Source organism: Gobio gobio, assembly GCF_949357685.1.
Source record: "Gobio gobio genome assembly, chromosome: 1".
Classification (NCBI taxonomy): Eukaryota; Metazoa; Chordata; class Actinopteri; order Cypriniformes; family Gobionidae; genus Gobio; species Gobio gobio.
This window is the reverse complement of record NC_137097.1, coordinates 42,531,638-42,550,439: the sequence shown is the minus strand read 5'-3', so window position 1 is coordinate 42,550,439 and position 18,802 is coordinate 42,531,638. Positions and strand designations below refer to the sequence as shown.

Here is an 18,802-nt window from a genome sequence, read left to right as displayed (position 1 = left end):
GCCGACTTCTGATTCGAAAACGGCCCGCGAACCCTTCGCTTTCGCCTTCTCTCCCCTCATCTTTAAGCCTCCCGAGTTGATTATCGCGAACGATTTACGACAATGGATCAGCGGCTAATATGAAGTAGCTGCAGGTCTTGAGTTACTGAATATGCAATTACCTATTAAGGGAAGATTTGTTTAAATTTGGCAAAATGGGAACGCCTCGTCGCCTTGTAAATCTCATAAAAGTGTCCGCGCCCGCTAGGAATCTCATAGCCAGGGGTCTCATACCTGGACTGCAGCTGTTTTTCTTCATGGTGTAAAAACCTAATTGGAGTACTTACTGAGTAGAAAGGGGCAGCTACTGCTTTAGATTATTCGTAACTAGAACACTGACAGAGATTGAATTGCCCTTAAGCTGAAAGAGGGTCACTGACACAAAGAAGATCGTGTGATTTTATTTTTTATTCTTTATGTGGGAAACACTTAGTAGACGGACATTACCTGATTTAAGATAAAGCTAGCTTCAGTTACAGAAGGCTTTCAATGGCCATTTTATTGTTACAAGTTTTTTTTTCTACAAGTGATTTTAATACTGTGAAACTGAAAGAATAACACAGAAATCTGCCTTATTGGCTGGCATGCTATTTGAACTGGATTCCCCCCTCCTTATCTGTGCACGAGGAGGAGGCTTGTCAAGTGAGCGACTTTACCTGTAGTAAATCTTGTTTATGACGTGTTAATGTTATTTCGTAGAGATGGCAATAATTGTGCAATGCACATGCGCCGCTGAAGAATACGTCCACAAACAAAGAGGTTAATCGACCTTTATTATTTTATTCACACAAACATAAAAACATACATTCATACATGCATAAAAAAAACATTAATTGTAATCTATGAGCTTAAGGGGGAAAACGATAAATGTTAATGTTACTGGTAACAGCAATAACCGATCAGCAGGAATAATAATAATAACAATAATAATAATGGAGTGCTGGGACGCTTTGCCCCTTAACTTTATAGCATTGCAACTGTTTTTATTCACATCCTCTCCACCTGGGTAGCACAAACCTTTGTGTAGCAAAATTAGAATAACTCCTTGGCTCCTATCAAATATTAATGGGCACACCGGCATGGCGAGCACCATCAAAATGTATAATTCCAGCAGCGCTCCTTGTTGCCCGGCGCTGTGTCAAAAACAATATCCAAGCTCATTTTGGAAGATGCGCAGGGGGTGAAAAGATGGGACTTTTTTTCGTGCAGGGACTCGCCAGGCGGATCTCATATCTGATTGCACGTGTTTAGTGACAGCCGAGGTTGAATAAATGATTCAAAATGCCAGTCAGTTTGGATAGACATTAAGAGTCCCCATATTTGTGCAGAAAAAAGTGTTCAAGTGAAGTTATACAGTTAAGTTTATCATAAAAGTGTCAGTGATATAGATTAAATACTTTTAATGTAACCAAATGTGTATCCTGTACACTAACTTAATAACGATTAAAACATTATATTTGACAATAATAGCCTAAAATGCTACATTTTAAATATTTGTATACCAGCCGTAAGGATTACAAGTAATGCACATTTCAGCATTAAAATCGTGTTAATTTGTGTAATTTAAATTCCCATAAAGAAAGCAAATGCTTGTTGGCCTTTTTTCTTGTTATCAGACAGTATTCCGATAGTTCATCACTAGCGAGTTTCCTCAGTCTTTGGATTGGATGTCGGCCATATTGTCCTCTTATTGCATTCAAATGTACACTAACAAGATGGAGCGATGTATAAACTAAGCTGCTGTTTCGCAATTTAGTCTTCAAACCTTCTATTATTTTGACTTATTTAAAGCAAACATTACCACAATTGATAGAGCAGACATAATAATAATAATAATAATAATAATAATAATTATTATTATTATTATTATTATTATTATTATTATTAAGGAACTCCGGCATGGCTAGATAACCCACCCGTTTTCTGTGGAATACTAGATATATGCAGTAAATAAATGCACATAACTTTGAATGTTGTACATTTGTACCACTAAACGATCATAGTTTGATGTTCAACAATTACATTTGTGTATTCGCTATCACTTAACGATCATAGCCAGTATACAGCTTGGACATTCAACTGTCACTAAGCATGGTGGCTAAATCATGTTTTGGTCCCATACTGAATCTTTAAGTCCTTTTGTCTTTCATTGGATTCGTCGTTTTATTAGGCCAGCAGTAGCAGTTGTACGTAGCTACGATTTATTTTATGTTAGCTTAGGTGAGTTTTCCAGGTGTTTCCCCTGTCTCCTAATGCACGAATAATTACCCATTTGGAAATAAATCAATATCAAACCTCTCTCTAATTCATAACGGTCTACACAGAGCAACGATTGAAAGCACATGAAAAATGAGCAGAGAAACGCTATCCAGAGGCTACACGCGGGATTTTCATCCATTTGAGGAGCATGGGGGAGCGCGATAAGAGAATTCAGCCGGAAATGTTCGAGCCAGCGTCTACCTTTTTATGCAGTGGCTAAAAATAGCATGGATATTATCATCACACTTTTAAATAGTTATAATTGAACTTCCGTCTATGTCACAGAGTGTGTGTGTGTGTGTGTATGTGTGTGAGAGAGAGCGCACGCGCCTGTTGTTTTCTGCTATCTCTGCGTGGGTAGTGTACAACCTAGCACACAAAAGCCTCGAAGAACGAAAGCCGAAAGTGCAGTGACTTATCTTGGAGGTTTGTAATGTAATTCTAGTGAATGCAGGAAATGTGCATTAGAGCAAAGTTAGCAAAACAAAATCTACTGAAGTCAGACCTACCAGATGAAATACTGCGTGAGCTTTTTTGTAAACTCAAAAAAATAGCAAGTAGCCTATAACGACTTTTCTATCTATTGGAATTTGGCATCATTCCCTTAAAATAAAAACGGAGACAAGAAACGTGTTGGATGTCTACAGGAAAGGGAACAATTATCGGAATGAGGTTGACCGTGTTCGCCCTTGCCGAAGCCTGCAGGTTGCAATAACCATATGGCCCATGTGTTGGCCCCGTAGCCGTGCAGTCCCCTATTGGACAATCGAACCCCGTTGGCTTCTCCACCCTGTGTGTCCTGTCAGTCCACTGGTTCACTAGTTCACCGTGTCAATCCACCCTGCTCCACGCAAGCAGCGAGAGGCAATCAGACAGCTTGAGGCTAGAGGTGGAATCTTTCTCCTGCCGGTGAGTGGTGCTCCAGAGCAGTCACACGCTAAGACTCAAAGCCTGGGGTTCGGCTGAAGGAAAAACGTTGAGCTCCCGGAGTATTGGGATTGTGGACGCCTGAGTGGAGCTGTGCGCGCATTAGCAGTCCCCGACGCGCATGTGAACGCTGTGATCCACAAAGTAGCCTCATTTTATTGTTTTATGCAAACGTTTAAATCGATAAGGAAGCAATAAAACGTTACCTTCTCGCATCGAACATCAAACATTTCAAATCTATAAAACAACCCCTTCATGGAAGCCAATCTGTTCCGTGGTTTGTCGTAAATATTCCAAAAACAAAGGCCCATTTTCTGCGGAGATACCGGGAGGAATGCTGGATGTCAGGTAAGATTTGCAAGCTTCGAATGATGCCGCATGCCTGGGTTCTTCCTTGTGTCCCGAGCTCTTCTGCCGACAAGTCATTAATTATCCGTTGTGTGACCTAGAGTCATCCCTGGGTGTGCCCGACTTCGAAAACTTTTTTCTTTGTTTTCAAACAACTGGAGACACTTGCCTTCAAATTGGTAACCGATGAGGGCTAAAAGTTGGCTCATTCCCCAAATACTTCACTACATTTCTTGTATTACTCTTGTGGTTCTGTAACGTTCCTTTTTTCATCAGTTAGACTAATTTCTCACATTCTTACTGATTGGAAAAGTGTGGAGATTCGCGAGGTCTGAAAGTGGAAAAAGACGACAGATTTATGACCAAAATAGAAGGCTGCTTAATCGACTAACAGCTCCTAATTTCTACCTTTGCTCTGCTCTCTATTGAACGCGCCACAGGTATCCCAAAATGGCCTTATAGCCATTTAGTTTAGATTATCTTTCAATTTTGCTGCTTGTAAAAACGATTTGGTGTCCCTAAAACCTACAGTACGCGCAAGCTGTCAAAGGTAATATAAGTGCGACTAATAATTCAAATATGGCCTCAAGGTAGTCGGCTATTTTGAAACATAATGTCTCTTCTGTGTCCCCTGCCCCTTGGTCGCTTAAACATGGAAGAAAACAAAAAAAACAAACAACAAAAAACAATTTTCGTTCTCGAATAGCTTAGTAACATTTTACTATTGATACACGGTGTAGTTATAACAAATGTGTCTTTTATCAATTTAGAAGCGATGAAGTTTTAACTTAGGTGAAAATTTAAATTTAAAATTAAATATAATATAATATAATATAATATATATAACTTGAAAAAATATCTGTTGCGTAAAACTTTTGTCTATTATGTGGTTTGTTTGAATTAAGACGGGATAAATTTGCTATTGTTTATAACCTAGGTGGAGGACAGAATATAATTAAATGTTAACAAAAGTGGACTATAAATAATTTAAAGGTTCTGACACAAATGTTTGACATCAAACATGTAAAAACTACGTTGTCATTTGCAGACATGTGCATCAAAAATTTCTACAAGCTCAGAAATCAGCCCTCTGAGTCAATCTGCGCGTTCTTACACGTTTTGAAAAATCTCTTCTCTAAGTACTAGGCCTACTTTTGGTCTTGTTGTTGTCTTGATGGTCGTTAACCCAAAAGTGAAATTGTGACCAGCGGTTTCCGTTAACTAGCGTACAGGTCTGAATAAAACCACAAAACTCTAAGTGGATATAATTTAATTGATTTTATCATAAATCACTGACAGTAAAGAGAGTGGACTAGTAAGAGGGAGCAGTTTCAAAGAACAGTGCGACTGTCAACTAGGTCATAAAACTTTTCATGGGCACCAATAGCTGCAGTGGGGTGTGGAGTTATGTAGCTTTACTAAAGCGCCCTTTTAAACAGCGTCCACAAAATAAACCATTCAATGACTTATTTAAATTATATTTTACTCTTAAAGTTAAAATCCAACTGATCCCACTGCTGTTTCACTTCTAACAGGGTGCATTTTTATTTTCTCTGCTCATTTGTCAGATTTGTGAAGTTGGCAGTTTTGGGGACCCTGGGGGCATGGGCCTTGGTTGACCCAAAGACCCTGTCTCTTCCTCAGTCAGTGTCTTCATTCAAAAAGTTAAACATTATCCACCCAATGCACAGATGGTTCTTAAAAATTAACTTTGTGGTCGAATAGCTGAAAGTTTGACTTTTATATAAGACCATCTGAATGAGTACTTTTAGAGCATGGAGGGTTACGCAGTAATGAGTAATCTTCAGGTTTGTATAGTTTCGTTTAGTAAGCTTCACCAGTAAGTCCACTTGGGGGATATTTCCATCAAGGTAAAGCTTTAGACCGAGTCAGTTAAACAATATATGATTAGGTAGTGCAAACATAACATTTACACACAGAAAACCACCTGATCTCATTCCAGAGCAATAAATAATGATTAATTCGCATTTGAGAAAAAGTTCTTCCCGGTGAGAGTCTTTGTTGTGAGCATTGCGCACAGGTCAGCAAGGCGAACGAGAAATCTTTAGTTGATGTTATATGCGTGGGTGTCAGAAACCAAGCCCCCTGCCCATTCCCACAGCCTTCGAGAGCAGAAACGCCTTTAATCGTTCAAAGATTGGCCACAGAAGGCCCAACGTATCAAGCGGCCTCACACTGAAGTTTGTGGTGTTGAAAGTTGGATGTCATCCGCCAGACTGCAAGAGAAAAGAAGACATATCTAGCCGCTCCCAGTTTAAAACAGCCTCCTCTCTCGGCATTTGGGTATGCTAAGCGTTCAAGCTCATTACTTTTCAAAGCACAGGAATCCAACGAACGGACTTGATGAAAGCTCAACATTTCTGTGATGGGGAGGCGAAATCAGTGTTTTTTGCTGGGTGGCACTCAAGAAAACGAGGCAGAAGTCATTAATTGCGATTGGTTGGATTATGAATGAGAATGCATATTTTCTATTTTTGGAATTATTAGACTATAGGAAAAGACTTCAAATAGACATTCTGACGCATGCGTGTCACGTGAGCAAAGGATTCAGGGCATTATTTTGGATTTGGAAAGAGGGCCCTTATGGTATCGCCCAGTCACTACTAAATAGCCAGTTCACAACCGCCCGGTAAATTACACAACAAATGGGATGAGGTCGGCTTTGCGCTGACTTCCAGAAGGTGCTATACGTGCTTCTCAAGAGCCTGTGGACGTACAGGACGGGAGATTAATGCATAAATATAAGACATTACAAGGGGATTCCAAAGTACCTCTGACTGATCATTAATCTGGTGAGTTATCGCACCTCCACGGAAAGGTCAAGCTGCAAACCCAGTGCCAATCTGTCAAAGCCACGCCGTGCGCCTCTTTTAGTTTCGCGTGTTTTACTATATGTTCGTACATACGTGTTGCATATATTTTTGAAACGAAGATCTATATTACAGATGGCTACGGCCATACAAATGGGTGGTGCAATATCCAAGGGTGAGAGAGATAATAAAGTTAAAATGTAGCATAACTGTTTTGTAAGTGAGCAGACATGGGTGCAAATGAGTTCACAGTGTGAACTATGCAGAGTGTGAGAGTAGCTCCTGCTATATTTAAACGGTCTGACAAACCGAACACAATCTCCCACTGCCCGTGCATCCACTTAATATGCATTTATATAAATGATGCAGGAGCCCTTTGTTGCAAAGTCCGCAGTAATGAGCGCACGTGAATCCGGCTGTTGTTTTCTTTCCGAGCCTTCGATAGCCTGAACAATAATTATACACTAGCCTACTGGAACGCTTTCCGTGTGGCAGAGGAGAAACTGGTTCTGGTTCGGCTAAGCCGTTGCTCTCTGGTTGCTTTCTATTCTATTTTCCTCACTAAAAATTGGCTCATCAGCTCTTCTGGCTGGGAGCTGCCTCCTCCCTTTGTTCTGAGAGCAGCAGCGTTCCTGCTTGCTGGGGCACGAGCACCCTTCACTTTATAGGTAACTTTAGGTTAGTCCAGCAAGGCTGCGGGTCGCTGGCGTGTTACCGGGGACGAATCGACCCAAAAATACCCGGACAACAGCGGTAGAAACGGGCCCGGGTGCTGGGAATGGAATCGAGCCAACGGCGTGCGTAAGTGCGGGGATGCAATAAATAACTTTATAGCGCTGTAGGCCGCAGAGTCGGGGAGGTCGGGGGAATCCTCGTTTTGATTTATGTGTTTGGGGTAGCTGTCACGAGCCGGCGAACGAAACCGTCCAACGTTTTTATTCCACTTTTAATAAGCGCTGCTATGCAGACCAGCAAGGCCATTTCATTCCATTTCAGTTCAGGCTATCGCTTACTGTATATATATATATATATATATATATATAGGCTATATATATCCATTTTTCGGTCCTCCAGGGCACCCGTTTGGATTAAGGACCGTTTGTCAAGTTTATGGGCGGATTTTATACCAGAATGGTGGGGCTCGAGCTTTATGGTTTTCGTTTTCTCAATGGTCGCCGAACGTGGTCGCTTGTTGTGTTTATTTTAAAAAAATATATCTTTCGTAATATATGTATGATGATTGTGTTTTAAATGTTATTTATTATTATTATTATTATTACTGTTATTATTATTTATATTATTATTATTTACTATTATTATTTATATTATTATTATTATTATTATTATTATTATTATTATTATTATTATTTATATTATTATTATGTCAATTGTCTTGGGATGTTATGTAACTATACCATTATATAATTGCATAATATTGTAGAACTGAAAGGTAGGCCATTCTTTATAACAAGGCCAGGAGATCTTGTTATACTGTTAACACTAACAAAAAATGCGATTTAACTACAGTTTTCCAGTATAATTTTTTATTCCTTTATTCATCTTTTTTTCAGTGTTTAAAAAGAGCGCGTGTATGGTTTTTAGAATGAATCGTTTTGATTTCAAAATACCCTTTCTGCTGTCAGTAAATCCGTTAGGAAGGCCAAAGGTTGTGTTTTAAATGATTAGAAATATCATGCTTAATTCAATACAGGTTGAAAATCAATAGAAGTAAGGGACTTTGGGATACAGCGTAAACATTTTCGTTGGTCTCGAATTTCTCTTTGTATTCCCGAACATAATTTAAGGTTAACATGTCGGTCAACAGTGGCCAACCATCAAATTGTCTTCGAGGTCAATTTCTCTACATGAGGTCTGGTGTTCTCTATTGGATTTTTGGCGACCCTGTTTTGATTGCATCTCTCTTTTTTCTGTTTCTCTACTTACAGTTCCTTCTCGTTATCAAGAAGTCGTATCCTTGCATAAAATCTAGAAGTGATAAAGGACAATATCTCGGTAAGTGATTCAATCTTTTTTTTGCGTTTGACAGTGATTTATACCCTCTGGTAACGTGTTTGGGGAAAGAGACTCTTTTTTTCCCATTCAATTTCGATTTTTTCCCCTTCAAAACATTGGTATTATTATGAAATCTGAATTTATGTTTCTACTGATACAAAAAATAAAATAAATTTTAAAATGGGCATGATTTATTGAAATGTTTAATTTCAAAGCAATTTTAATACGACGCAAAATCAGGATTCTAGCTAAAATAGCATGTAATGTGATTGCGTACACATTATATGCAATCAAAGACAATTTCGATGGCAGTTCTATCGTTGCATACTGGGGGAAAAAATCTCGTGAACTTTTGCAGGCCCCTGTGCTATTTGCAATGTTGATTTAGGTGTTTATTTTTTTAAATGTATAGTTGTGACTGTGGAAAAAAACAGTTAATGTATGATTGAGACATAAATCTGTATTACAATGATATAGTAGTATATGGATTTGGGATGGTGATTACGTGCTGTTTAATTTTGAGGCTGCTCATGCGTAACATTTATTTGCAAAAGTCTTTGAGAAATCGTTTGACACCTTAAATAATTGCTTAGCAAACGGTGACTCGCAACTCACAGTAGGTCCCACGCTAGAATAACACTCACAACATGTTTTTTTTTCAATGTAAATAAACATCCAAACAACAAAATTAACAGCAGCTCATTAATTGTTTTTCCAAAAGGCTACTAGAGCTATTTTCTGTCTTCTTGTATGCCATTTATTAATTTCAGGGGCATAGCATTCTGAATTATTATTATTTTTTTAATTAATGCCATTGTGTTTTAAAGACCACTTTCCTATTAACGTAACAGATGTCTCTGTAAATTGTCCCTACAATACTGAAGGAAACTGCTTATTGCAACGGTTTGCAACAGTCTTTACTTTTCATAATTTCTCGTAAAAAACATAACAATGGAATTTTGCAGAAATGACAGCATACACTAAAACACTCCATACAGCTCCATATAAAATGTAGTTTGTATAATTGTACAATTTTAATACACCTTTTTTTCCCAACACAGACATACAGTATACTTAAAATCGTTTTAAACGAATTGATTTTAATTTCAAAATAAGTATCCAGTGATCCGTGAGGTAGGATTGAATGTCCGGAAGTGTATTTTTTTTCCTGGATTCCCGAGATGTATATCCATGGAAATAATGCAGCGAGGCTGTGGTTGTCCTTTTTGTATTCCATTGGACAAAAACGAGAAATGTAACATCCATCACCGCGCAGCTCAATATGCTGTCCTTTTTATGAAAATTAACATGAATCCCAGTCCATGAAAACCAGCATGTCATAATCCGAACTGTAAAATTTGACCCACTGTCTGAACAATCAGAGTTTGTTAATGTTTACATCATAGCTGAAAGATGGCAAAATGGTAGAGTAGAAATTGTGTTTTCTGCATTCGTTGCCTCAGCCCACGTATTAGTTAATTAGTGCCCTTTTAAGTGGCTCCCCATTGGATCCTTTTAGCAAAGGCTGCAAAATAAGGAACAATGCCGTTTAGTAAAAAGTTGCAGACACCTACATTTTTGCCTTGTGCCTTCCTCCCACACCGTTGGTGATGCTCTCTATTCAAGCACCTAGAAGAAATGCATCTTTTTAAAGTTGCCTGTTTACAGCTGCCTGTGTATGGTGGAAGTCATAAATCTTACGTAGCCATAAACGACGGGGGTAGTGTCCTGAATAATAAAAATAGAGAGAGAGTAAGAGAGAGAGGGAGACGTGGTGTTTGGCTTAAGGAGAGAGAAGTAGCAATATCTCTTGAACACTTTCTTGGTGTTTTTTCTTTTTTCCATTTTGGTCTCGCTCCGGCTTTCGTCCTCGTTTCCCTTTCGCGTTTTTCTATATCGTATTTTTCCCTTCTGTCCTCCATCCTTAAAGGATATGTTGATATTTTTTGTCTTTATGTAGCCTACAGCCTACAGTAAAACAGAAGACACTCTCTCGTCTATTTTTAACGTGCACGCGCCATCCATGATACTTGCAGGACTTGTGTGACCAGGAAAAGACAGAGCTTCTTAATATTAAAAAAAATCTTTCTTTTTTTTTGGTGATTTGTTTTCACACCCCTCCCTAAGTCCGCCTGTTGTCTGTTCTCTTGTTCTTACACCCCCACCTCATTGTTTTTTTTATATATATATATTTTGCGCATAAGTTATAATACTAGTTGGGTGTGTTGGCAGGGATGTGATGAAATATTAACAATACAGATAGAATGTTGTTTCTGCCTCAAGCAAGTGGCAAGCCGGCGCTGAGAACGTACTTCCTGGTAATTTAATATACACCGGTAGAGTAAGAGAGGGAGAGAGAAATGGGTCCTCTCTACTATAGTTGCCTGCCAAACAATGTTACTAGAGGATAATAGTTAAACCACACGAGTGAAAGAGACTCGGGGAAAAAACTCTTCAGCTGCCGTTGTAGACCTTTATCTTGTCCCGAGCGCCTGCAATTAGCATAAGTTTTCACTGGTGACGCTGTTTGATGGGGATTAACGCTTGAGCCTCTCACATCCAGCCAGCTCCGTTATTTCCAATAGCTGGAAAGGCCTGGTGTCGACTACATACAATAACCTAGCAAAAACGAGCAAATAATACCAGGGCCCCGACATGAGACGGGAAGCTGTTACGGCGAGTCGGGAGCCCACCTTGGATTATGATGTTCAATTTTGCGCCGTGAGGAAAAGGCGAGGGGAGACTGAAGGCGAAATCTGAGGCCATTGTTATCTGCGAGCAGGGCGTACCAGTCGACAGGGCGGCCAGGAGCAGTGCTGCCTGTCCATTTGCAGCCCCCCTCGCATACCTCAGATCTTTCATGCTAGACCGTCTTCCCCTTTCGCGAGCCGAGGGGAATCGTCCAGCAGCGCCCGCACTCTGGCGCGGGGCAGCCGTGCTCGAGATACCCGGCGTTTGACGCGCGCTGTCTGGCTGGAATATCGAAACTGGTATGAGCTTTGGGCTTTTTTATTGATTGCAGCGTGGCCGAATGTGGAAAATATGATGCCTGCCCGCGCGTCTCTCGTCAGAGGCTAAGGTAAGCTGGTCTGAAATAGGCTATCAGTTTGTGAATGGCGGTATGTGTGTCCTAGTGATTTATGACCGTATGACTCCAAACGCGGTTCAAGAAGAGTTCACAATGCTTTAAGCTTCCATTGAAGCTGGAGCTTTCTTTCGCTACCTCTGAATGAATTCACCCAATATTGTGTTATCTAGTCTCATTTTGGCTTTGTTACATAACAAAGGAGATCATTTTTGGGGGATGTTTGTTTTCATAAATTCTTTGGCAGGAAACCGCGGGTTTATGTTCAAGACTGAGGTAGTGTTTTTACGCGAGCAAAAAAAAAAAAAAAAAAAAAATTCCCGTGGTTTAACGTCAGTATGCAGTATTCAAATGGTTTTAACGATTTCAGCAAAAGCTTTGATTGCCACCAAGGTGTGTTTTCATTTGATATTGAATTTGCACGTTCAAGGCCTGTTCTTTCCGATTGCAAAGACTGTGAGTCTCTCTAATCGAAATACAATTTTCTAGGGAGGGGGGGGGGGTATATGTATGCTATACTTTTAATATTTACACAAATATCAGGTAGGCTAACTTATTTTCGAATTGTAAAGAAGCACCCAAGCAATGTTATGTTGTTTTTGTTGACGTTTTGGTCGGTCCTGCTCCTACTACGTCAGCTTTCGACTCCGTAATTGTATTAGGGTTGGATCTACAGAAAAGTTGGTTATTGTGTTACCGTAACAAGAGGGCCAAGACATTACGTGTTCCATTTAATGGAACTGCGATATGATTTCATATCTATTATGCCTGTTTTTATATCCCCCTCTTCCTCTCCCCTTTCTCTCCCCTGAACAATTCCTTAGAGTAAATGATTAGGATTCCGGCCGTCCTCTTCGAAGATAAATGACCGACATTTGTGACGTGTTGAGACTCAGTTGATGTCGAAAAGCTGTAGCTCATATTTACGTTTTATTCAACAGAAACAAAAACATCTCAATGTTCACAGATTTATTTCTAAATAATATTAGAATTAGAAATACCCCTTTATTGCATGGAAGTACATTTTATAATCAGTATAAGAATCATCATCAGTCCGAGGAAGACAAATTCACTGACTATTCCAGTCCATTTTAACAAAGGATTTTCTTTTCTTTGAGTTAGCTTCTGCAATAATGTATTTATGAGCCCTAAAGCTTATAATGTTGGTTTAAAATAGGCCTATCATACCAGTTTTCACGCTCTTTTTCTTTTAAACAAAGAACAACAAAAAGTGTATACACTGTTTTAGAAAAGTATAATGTCAGGATGATTAATTTAGCTAGTATTTAGCTAGACCACATATGCTTTTTTCAGGAACACTTTGTTTGTATACGATAAATACAATTATTACAATTATATAAACCAGTATTATTTTTTACTTGATCAAATTATTATTTTTTTTCTATTTGATTTACACAACGAAAGGAAAAAAAGAACAGGACGTAAAACAGGGTTTATGTAAATTAGGCCTTCATTACAATTGCCATGTGTGCATGTAGCAAACGAAATATAACACAGCATTAAAATACTAATGTGGTTTTCCAGTAGTTTTAGTACATTTATGTCATTTATGGTATTATACATATAATTAATGAAAAATACCAATGTATATCATTTTATCTATGGATAAAGGACTCGAAATCGTTTAAAATGGTTTGTCCACTGTAAACTGAACTTGCAAGTATCTGATAAAACAAAAGCCACAGTGGTCCTCTCTTAAAACATCTTGTGCAATTTATTGGCTTCCCTTAGTCTTTTTTAATAACATTTACTACCCAGGCGAGTGAGTGAGAATAAATGCCAGGTGCCTGTAAGTGTTTGAGTGATCGTTTTCGCCCGGTCCTCTCAGCAACCCCAGAGCCAAGCTGCGAGGTCTTGAGCTTTTTAAAGGGCTGAATTTGTCTAATTTTTGGTACAGCGTCCATTATGAATAAAACCTTCCGAAAATTTCGGTGAAGCTTTCCCTCTGCGTTCATAAAGGCCAGTAACAAAGTTAAAGAAACACAGTGCCGGTTTGTCAGGTTTTAATGTTGCCCAAATACGTTTGTTTGTAACTGGAGAAAGCCCTCTAAAGATGGCCTTTGTGTCTGAGGCAAGGACTCTCGTCCACAGAGCTCGTCTGTATTGTCCGTTTATTTTTCTTTTTAATAACGCTTTGTTGTCTTTTATTGCGTTTGTTCAGTTCTGTTTCAATTGCAAAAAAATAAATATATATGAAATGTTTTTTACACGATATTAGAGAAGGAGCCCTAGTGTCAACAATGACCACCTAAAACGTATCTTGGCCAGTGATTTGTAAAATCTTTATTTTTATAATAAGAGATTATGTATGTATGCATGTATTTATTGATTTCCCTTCCTACCTAAATACTTGCATATCAGTAGGAACAATGACCACATCACAAAAAAAAATTTATTTGGAGAACAAAAGCAAGATAAATCTGTAATTAAAAGTACAACTTAAATAATGCGCAATACAAACAACATTTTTTTTTCTAAAATGGAGTCTGCCAGTTCAAAGCCTTATGTGTAGTTTGTAATGATGAGCAAAAGAGAGAAAGTGAGAGAGAGGGAGGAGAGAGAGCATCTGCAGGCTGTGTTGTGGGAACATGCTATTCATGTCATGGCGTCTTTCAGTGCAGTAAGATGGATTTACCTCGCACCCCTCTTATTATGTGCCTCTTATAACCTTTCAGGTCAGCTTCCAAGAGGCCATTGGAAAGAGACCGTCACGTGACATCTAGTGCCAATGTTCTTCCAGAAGGTCGTCAGGACCCTGGTAGCCGGTAACTCGATTTTTGGAAATGCAGAAAACGACCTACTACGACAACTCAACACTTTTCGGAGGATACTCGTACCAGGGGGCAAACGGTTTTGGCTATGATACCCCGGCACCAGCCTTCCAGAACTCAGCGCATCTTGAGGGTGACTACCAAAGGTCTGCATGCTCCCTACAGTCGCTCGGCACCAGCGCACCCCCACAGCCTCAGCATGCCAAGACGAAAGAGCTTAATGGCAGCTGCATGCGGCCCAGTCTGCCACCTGAACACCACCCACCCCCCCAGGTTTCCCCTCCTCAGAACGCTGTAAACGTTGCTGCCTCAAATGCCACCCAGCAGCCAGGCGGTAGCGGTGGTGGTGGGGCTGGCGGCGGGGGCACAGCCAAATCATCATCCAAGTCGTCCTCTCTGGCCCCAAACCCAGCTCTCACGAAGCAAATCTTTCCTTGGATGAAGGAGTCACGTCAGAACACCAAGCAAAAAAACAGCTCCCCTAGTGCAAGCTCAGCTAACGGTGTGTTTGCCAAACCCCCTCTTCTCTTCTGTTCTGTTCTATTCTCTCCTCTTCTCACCCTTCTTGACCGAGACAGATGTTGGCCAACATTATTAGCTTGAAATGGGATACAATAGGGGTGGGACTAAATGAGGCCATGCTCGTTTCAAATGTTTTTCAATATTTTTTAGTGACTGGATGTTTAACAAGGGGACAGGCCAGTCAATTTTATTTTATTGTACAGCTAAAAAAAAGTCTAAGAATTGTGATGATTATATGGTTATATATTATAAATATTGTTGACAATAAAAACGGCTGAAGATTAAAAAAAAGCAGTACTTAAAGATTATTGTTTAGATTTTAGATAGCAGTAATGCCACATCACTTGTCATACATAACTATTGTGTCCAGATAACAGAAGATTTATCCCACAAGCCTCTGAATTTGCACATAGAGGTTTCTATCTTTTTAATCCTCCCTGTAAACCATTCAAAAGACAAACCATGTAGCAAACACACCGTTGCCTAGTGCACAGTACGAATCTGGCCCTGGGCTTTAGTTGTAATGTGATTTACATACACAAGGTCAATGTTAGGGCATGCATCTCTTAATAAATGCCAAAGTTATGAAGTGTTGACAACCAATATCAGGGGGATAAGTTTTTCATGGCCAGCTTTATTAGTGGGAACGATGCATTCAATTTCCGTGTGGAGTAATTATGTTTTATTTCATTCTCACCCCAGCGGAGAGCAGCGGTGGTGAGAAAAGCCCTCCAGGTTCTGCAGCTTCCAAGAGAGCACGCACCGCTTACACCAGTGCTCAGCTGGTGGAGCTCGAGAAGGAGTTTCACTTCAACCGATACCTGTGCCGGCCGAGGCGCGTGGAGATGGCCAATCTGCTCAACCTTAGCGAGCGGCAGATCAAGATTTGGTTCCAGAACAGGCGGATGAAGTACAAGAAAGATCAAAAGTCGAAAGGCATTGGCTCATCTTCAGGGGGGCCGTCCCCCACAGGAAGCCCACCTCTTCCAATGCAGTCCTCAGCTGGTTTCATGAACCCTATGCACTCAATGGGCAGTTATGACGCTCCTTCCCCACCATCTTTTAACAAGCCCCATCAAAATGCATATGCCATGTCAACAGCCTATCAGAACCCAATGAAAGGTTGCCCACCCCAACAGAAGTATGGAAACACTGCACCGGATTATGACCCACACGGGCTACAGGGTAACAGTGGCACCTACGGGACACCAAACATGCAGGGTAGCCCCGTGTATGTGGGAGGTAGCTATGTTGATGCCATGCCTGCCACTGGGCCTTCTATGTATGGCCTCAATCACCTACCACACCACCAGTCGGCAAGCATGGACTACAATGGTGCCACACAGATGTCGGCGAACCAGCACCATGGACCGTGTGACCCACATCCGACATACACGGATCTGTCTGCGCACCATCCTTCTCAGGGTAGAATCCAAGAAGCACCCAAGTTGACTCATCTGTAGCAGGTTTGGACAAATAATAATAAAAATAAAATAAAAAGACGAAGAAAAAATGAAAGGAAGGCGAAATGAAACAGACTAACCCATGGGGCGATGCAATGGGGTTGAAAAAGATGATCCAGTGGTTTCTTGCCATGACTAGAACACCGGTTTGTGTCAATGTTGTCCTTCCATTCATACGTGAACATACCTGAATTTAGTACCCATAGGTCTAAATACCCCTTTAAAATGATACACTGAAAAGTGTAAAAGTGAAAAGTGGCTAGTTTATGCCAAGGAAAAGACTGTCTAGCTGTGTGACCTCATTACATCATCCTAAATGTTTGTGTACTTCTTCAGCATTGTCGCTGCATTCCTCACACTTTGGAGAGCGGTACGATATATCCTACATTTAAACTTACTGGTGCAAGAAAACCACTGGATTGTTTTCGTCCACTACCCTTATTTCACATACCTCTTTTTTTTAAACGTCTCAAAAAAAGTCAATTTTTTATTAACTTGTTCCCAAAATGCAGCAGACTTGGCACCTTGTCTTTAGCAAGACACAGTGATAAAGATGTTCATCTCTTTTAAGTCCGTTTTACACTATGCTACCTAATGAGAAATAAATAGAATTTTGTTATGGCTTTGACACAGGGTAAAAAAGAAGAGTTGAGAATACTAGTAAATTAAAGCTCATTCCCTTCTCAACTTGCTGTCCCCTCCCTCCCCCTCCCTCTCCCTCATACACCCTTCCCTAGTTCTCTATCTATCCCAATCTTTGGGTTTGCCTACATTAGTCCAAACTAATATGAAAGGCCCACATTTTCTCATATCTTGACTTAACGTGGAAACAGGGTATATTTGAACAAAAATGCATGTCCGGGAAACCAAGCTACAGCGCAGACGTCTCTGTTTACGCCTAATGCGCTGTTGTCTGGGCATCATTGTTGCACTTAGAGTTTACATTTAATGGGTGAGGAAGAAAAGTAAATCTTATTTTGAATCGGAAGACCTTCAATCAGCGTCTTTCGCTAAGTGTGTTCAAGTGAACATTCATAAATATATATTTATTTGTTATAGCCAGTTTAAATACTTTCTTTTTTGTATTATTTATCCCCATGTATTTATATCGATAAAATGTACTTTTTTAGTATCTACCTGTTATAAAAAGACGCTGTGTTCTTGTCATTGTAACAAATTAATTTTTAGTTATTGTATTTTAGAGATATGTAGGTTTATGTTACCCTTGTATAAATAATGTCTTGACTTGTACAGGGGGCGCAAGAACGGAATCAAGCCGTTCCCGCATAGTCGAGAATTAGACGAAATATAGCGAAACATTTTGAGAACTTCATTTGTCCTTTGTAACTACTTTTATTTCCTTGTTAAGAGTTGGTTGTTGAACAATTCTTTAATAAAATGTTATGTTATTCATTTCCACTCTATAAATTCATGAGTTTACGAAACAGACTCACACGAATATACAGGCAGAAAGGGGTGGGGGTGGGGGTTCCTTGAGGCCTGTGAAAGAGAGCCCTGGACTGGAGGCCGCGCCTGCAATGGTCACGTGAAGAGAGTCCAATAGAATAGCTGAAACCTTATATTACTGGTTATGGAATTAAAAGAAATGATTGCAAATAATCCCAAGTTTAAAGCAGACAGGTAGGCCTACAGGTAAAAGCTGAATAAACGTAATTCTAGTTGTTGGATCTCAATCGATAATTGTAGGAAAAATGGCTGCGTGGCTTTATGTGGTCATTCATTTAACAGCAGATTTGATTTTTGCATGCCCAGGCTTTAGATACATCTAGACGAATTAATTTATTATAAACAAAATATAGCGCACAAATTTGGGACCGTGTGAAATCAAAACAAACATATTCAAACATTAGAATAACAGTGATAATAACATGAAATAATATCCATGGCATGTGCAAAACACACTAACAAGGCACGAAACACATTTAACGGTTTGTGATTAGCCTACCTATAATCCTCTCAACATGTGATTATTGTATTAGATTACACGTTTTACTGTTACATATATTTATATGCCCTAATGTGTCTAAATATCTAATAAAATACACCAAAGCGTTTATCAGAATAAAAAGGGTACAAGAAGCAAGTCTTTTTTTATATTTTTAACTAAATGCACAGAAAATACAGACACATTTGGAGATATAGTGTACAAACGTAAGTTAATTTTTCGTGCATTCCGGATGGATAGATAGATAGATAGATAGATAGATAGATAGATAGATAGATAGATAGATAGATAGATAGATAGATAGATAGATAGATAGATAGATAGATAGATAGATAGATAGATAGATAGATAGATAGATAGATTAAAAACCGCTGTCCTCTTATGATAAATTCCTTTAAGCATGTAACGCAAATTGTTGTTCAATACATCCCAGAAAATCATTGTTTTGCAGTGGAAAAAATCCAGTTGAAAACAAAAAAGAACAATAAATTCACTTGATAATTGTTTAGTTTTGTGCTAGTCCGAAATAGAAACATAAAACACACAAACAACAAATA

General features: G+C 39.4%; 1 protein-coding gene across 9 annotated transcripts in view; it reads left to right on the top strand.

Annotated features, from left to right (window-relative positions):
- The window catches only part of hoxb3a (homeobox B3a), a 52,025-nt gene extending 33,651 nt beyond the window's left edge, over positions 1–18,374 (top strand). For 2 of the 9 annotated variants that reach the window (XM_079828078.1, XM_079828081.1), the window contains 3 exons: positions 8,351–8,417; positions 14,199–14,796; positions 15,519–17,690. In XM_079828078.1, coding sequence (XP_079684204.1) covers positions 14,307–14,796; positions 15,519–16,279 — 1,251 coding nt within the window. In that variant the 5' untranslated portion in view covers positions 8,351–8,417; positions 14,199–14,306 and the 3' untranslated portion in view covers positions 16,280–17,690. Of the gene's footprint in view, positions 1–2,361; positions 3,574–5,766; positions 6,387–6,782; positions 7,206–8,350; positions 8,418–10,179; positions 11,497–14,198; positions 14,797–15,518 lie in introns of those variants that run through there. The other 7 variants (XM_079828079.1, XM_079828082.1, XM_079828077.1 and 4 more) reach the window with 7 other exon arrangements.
- The last annotated feature ends 428 nt before the right edge of the window (positions 18,375–18,802 follow it).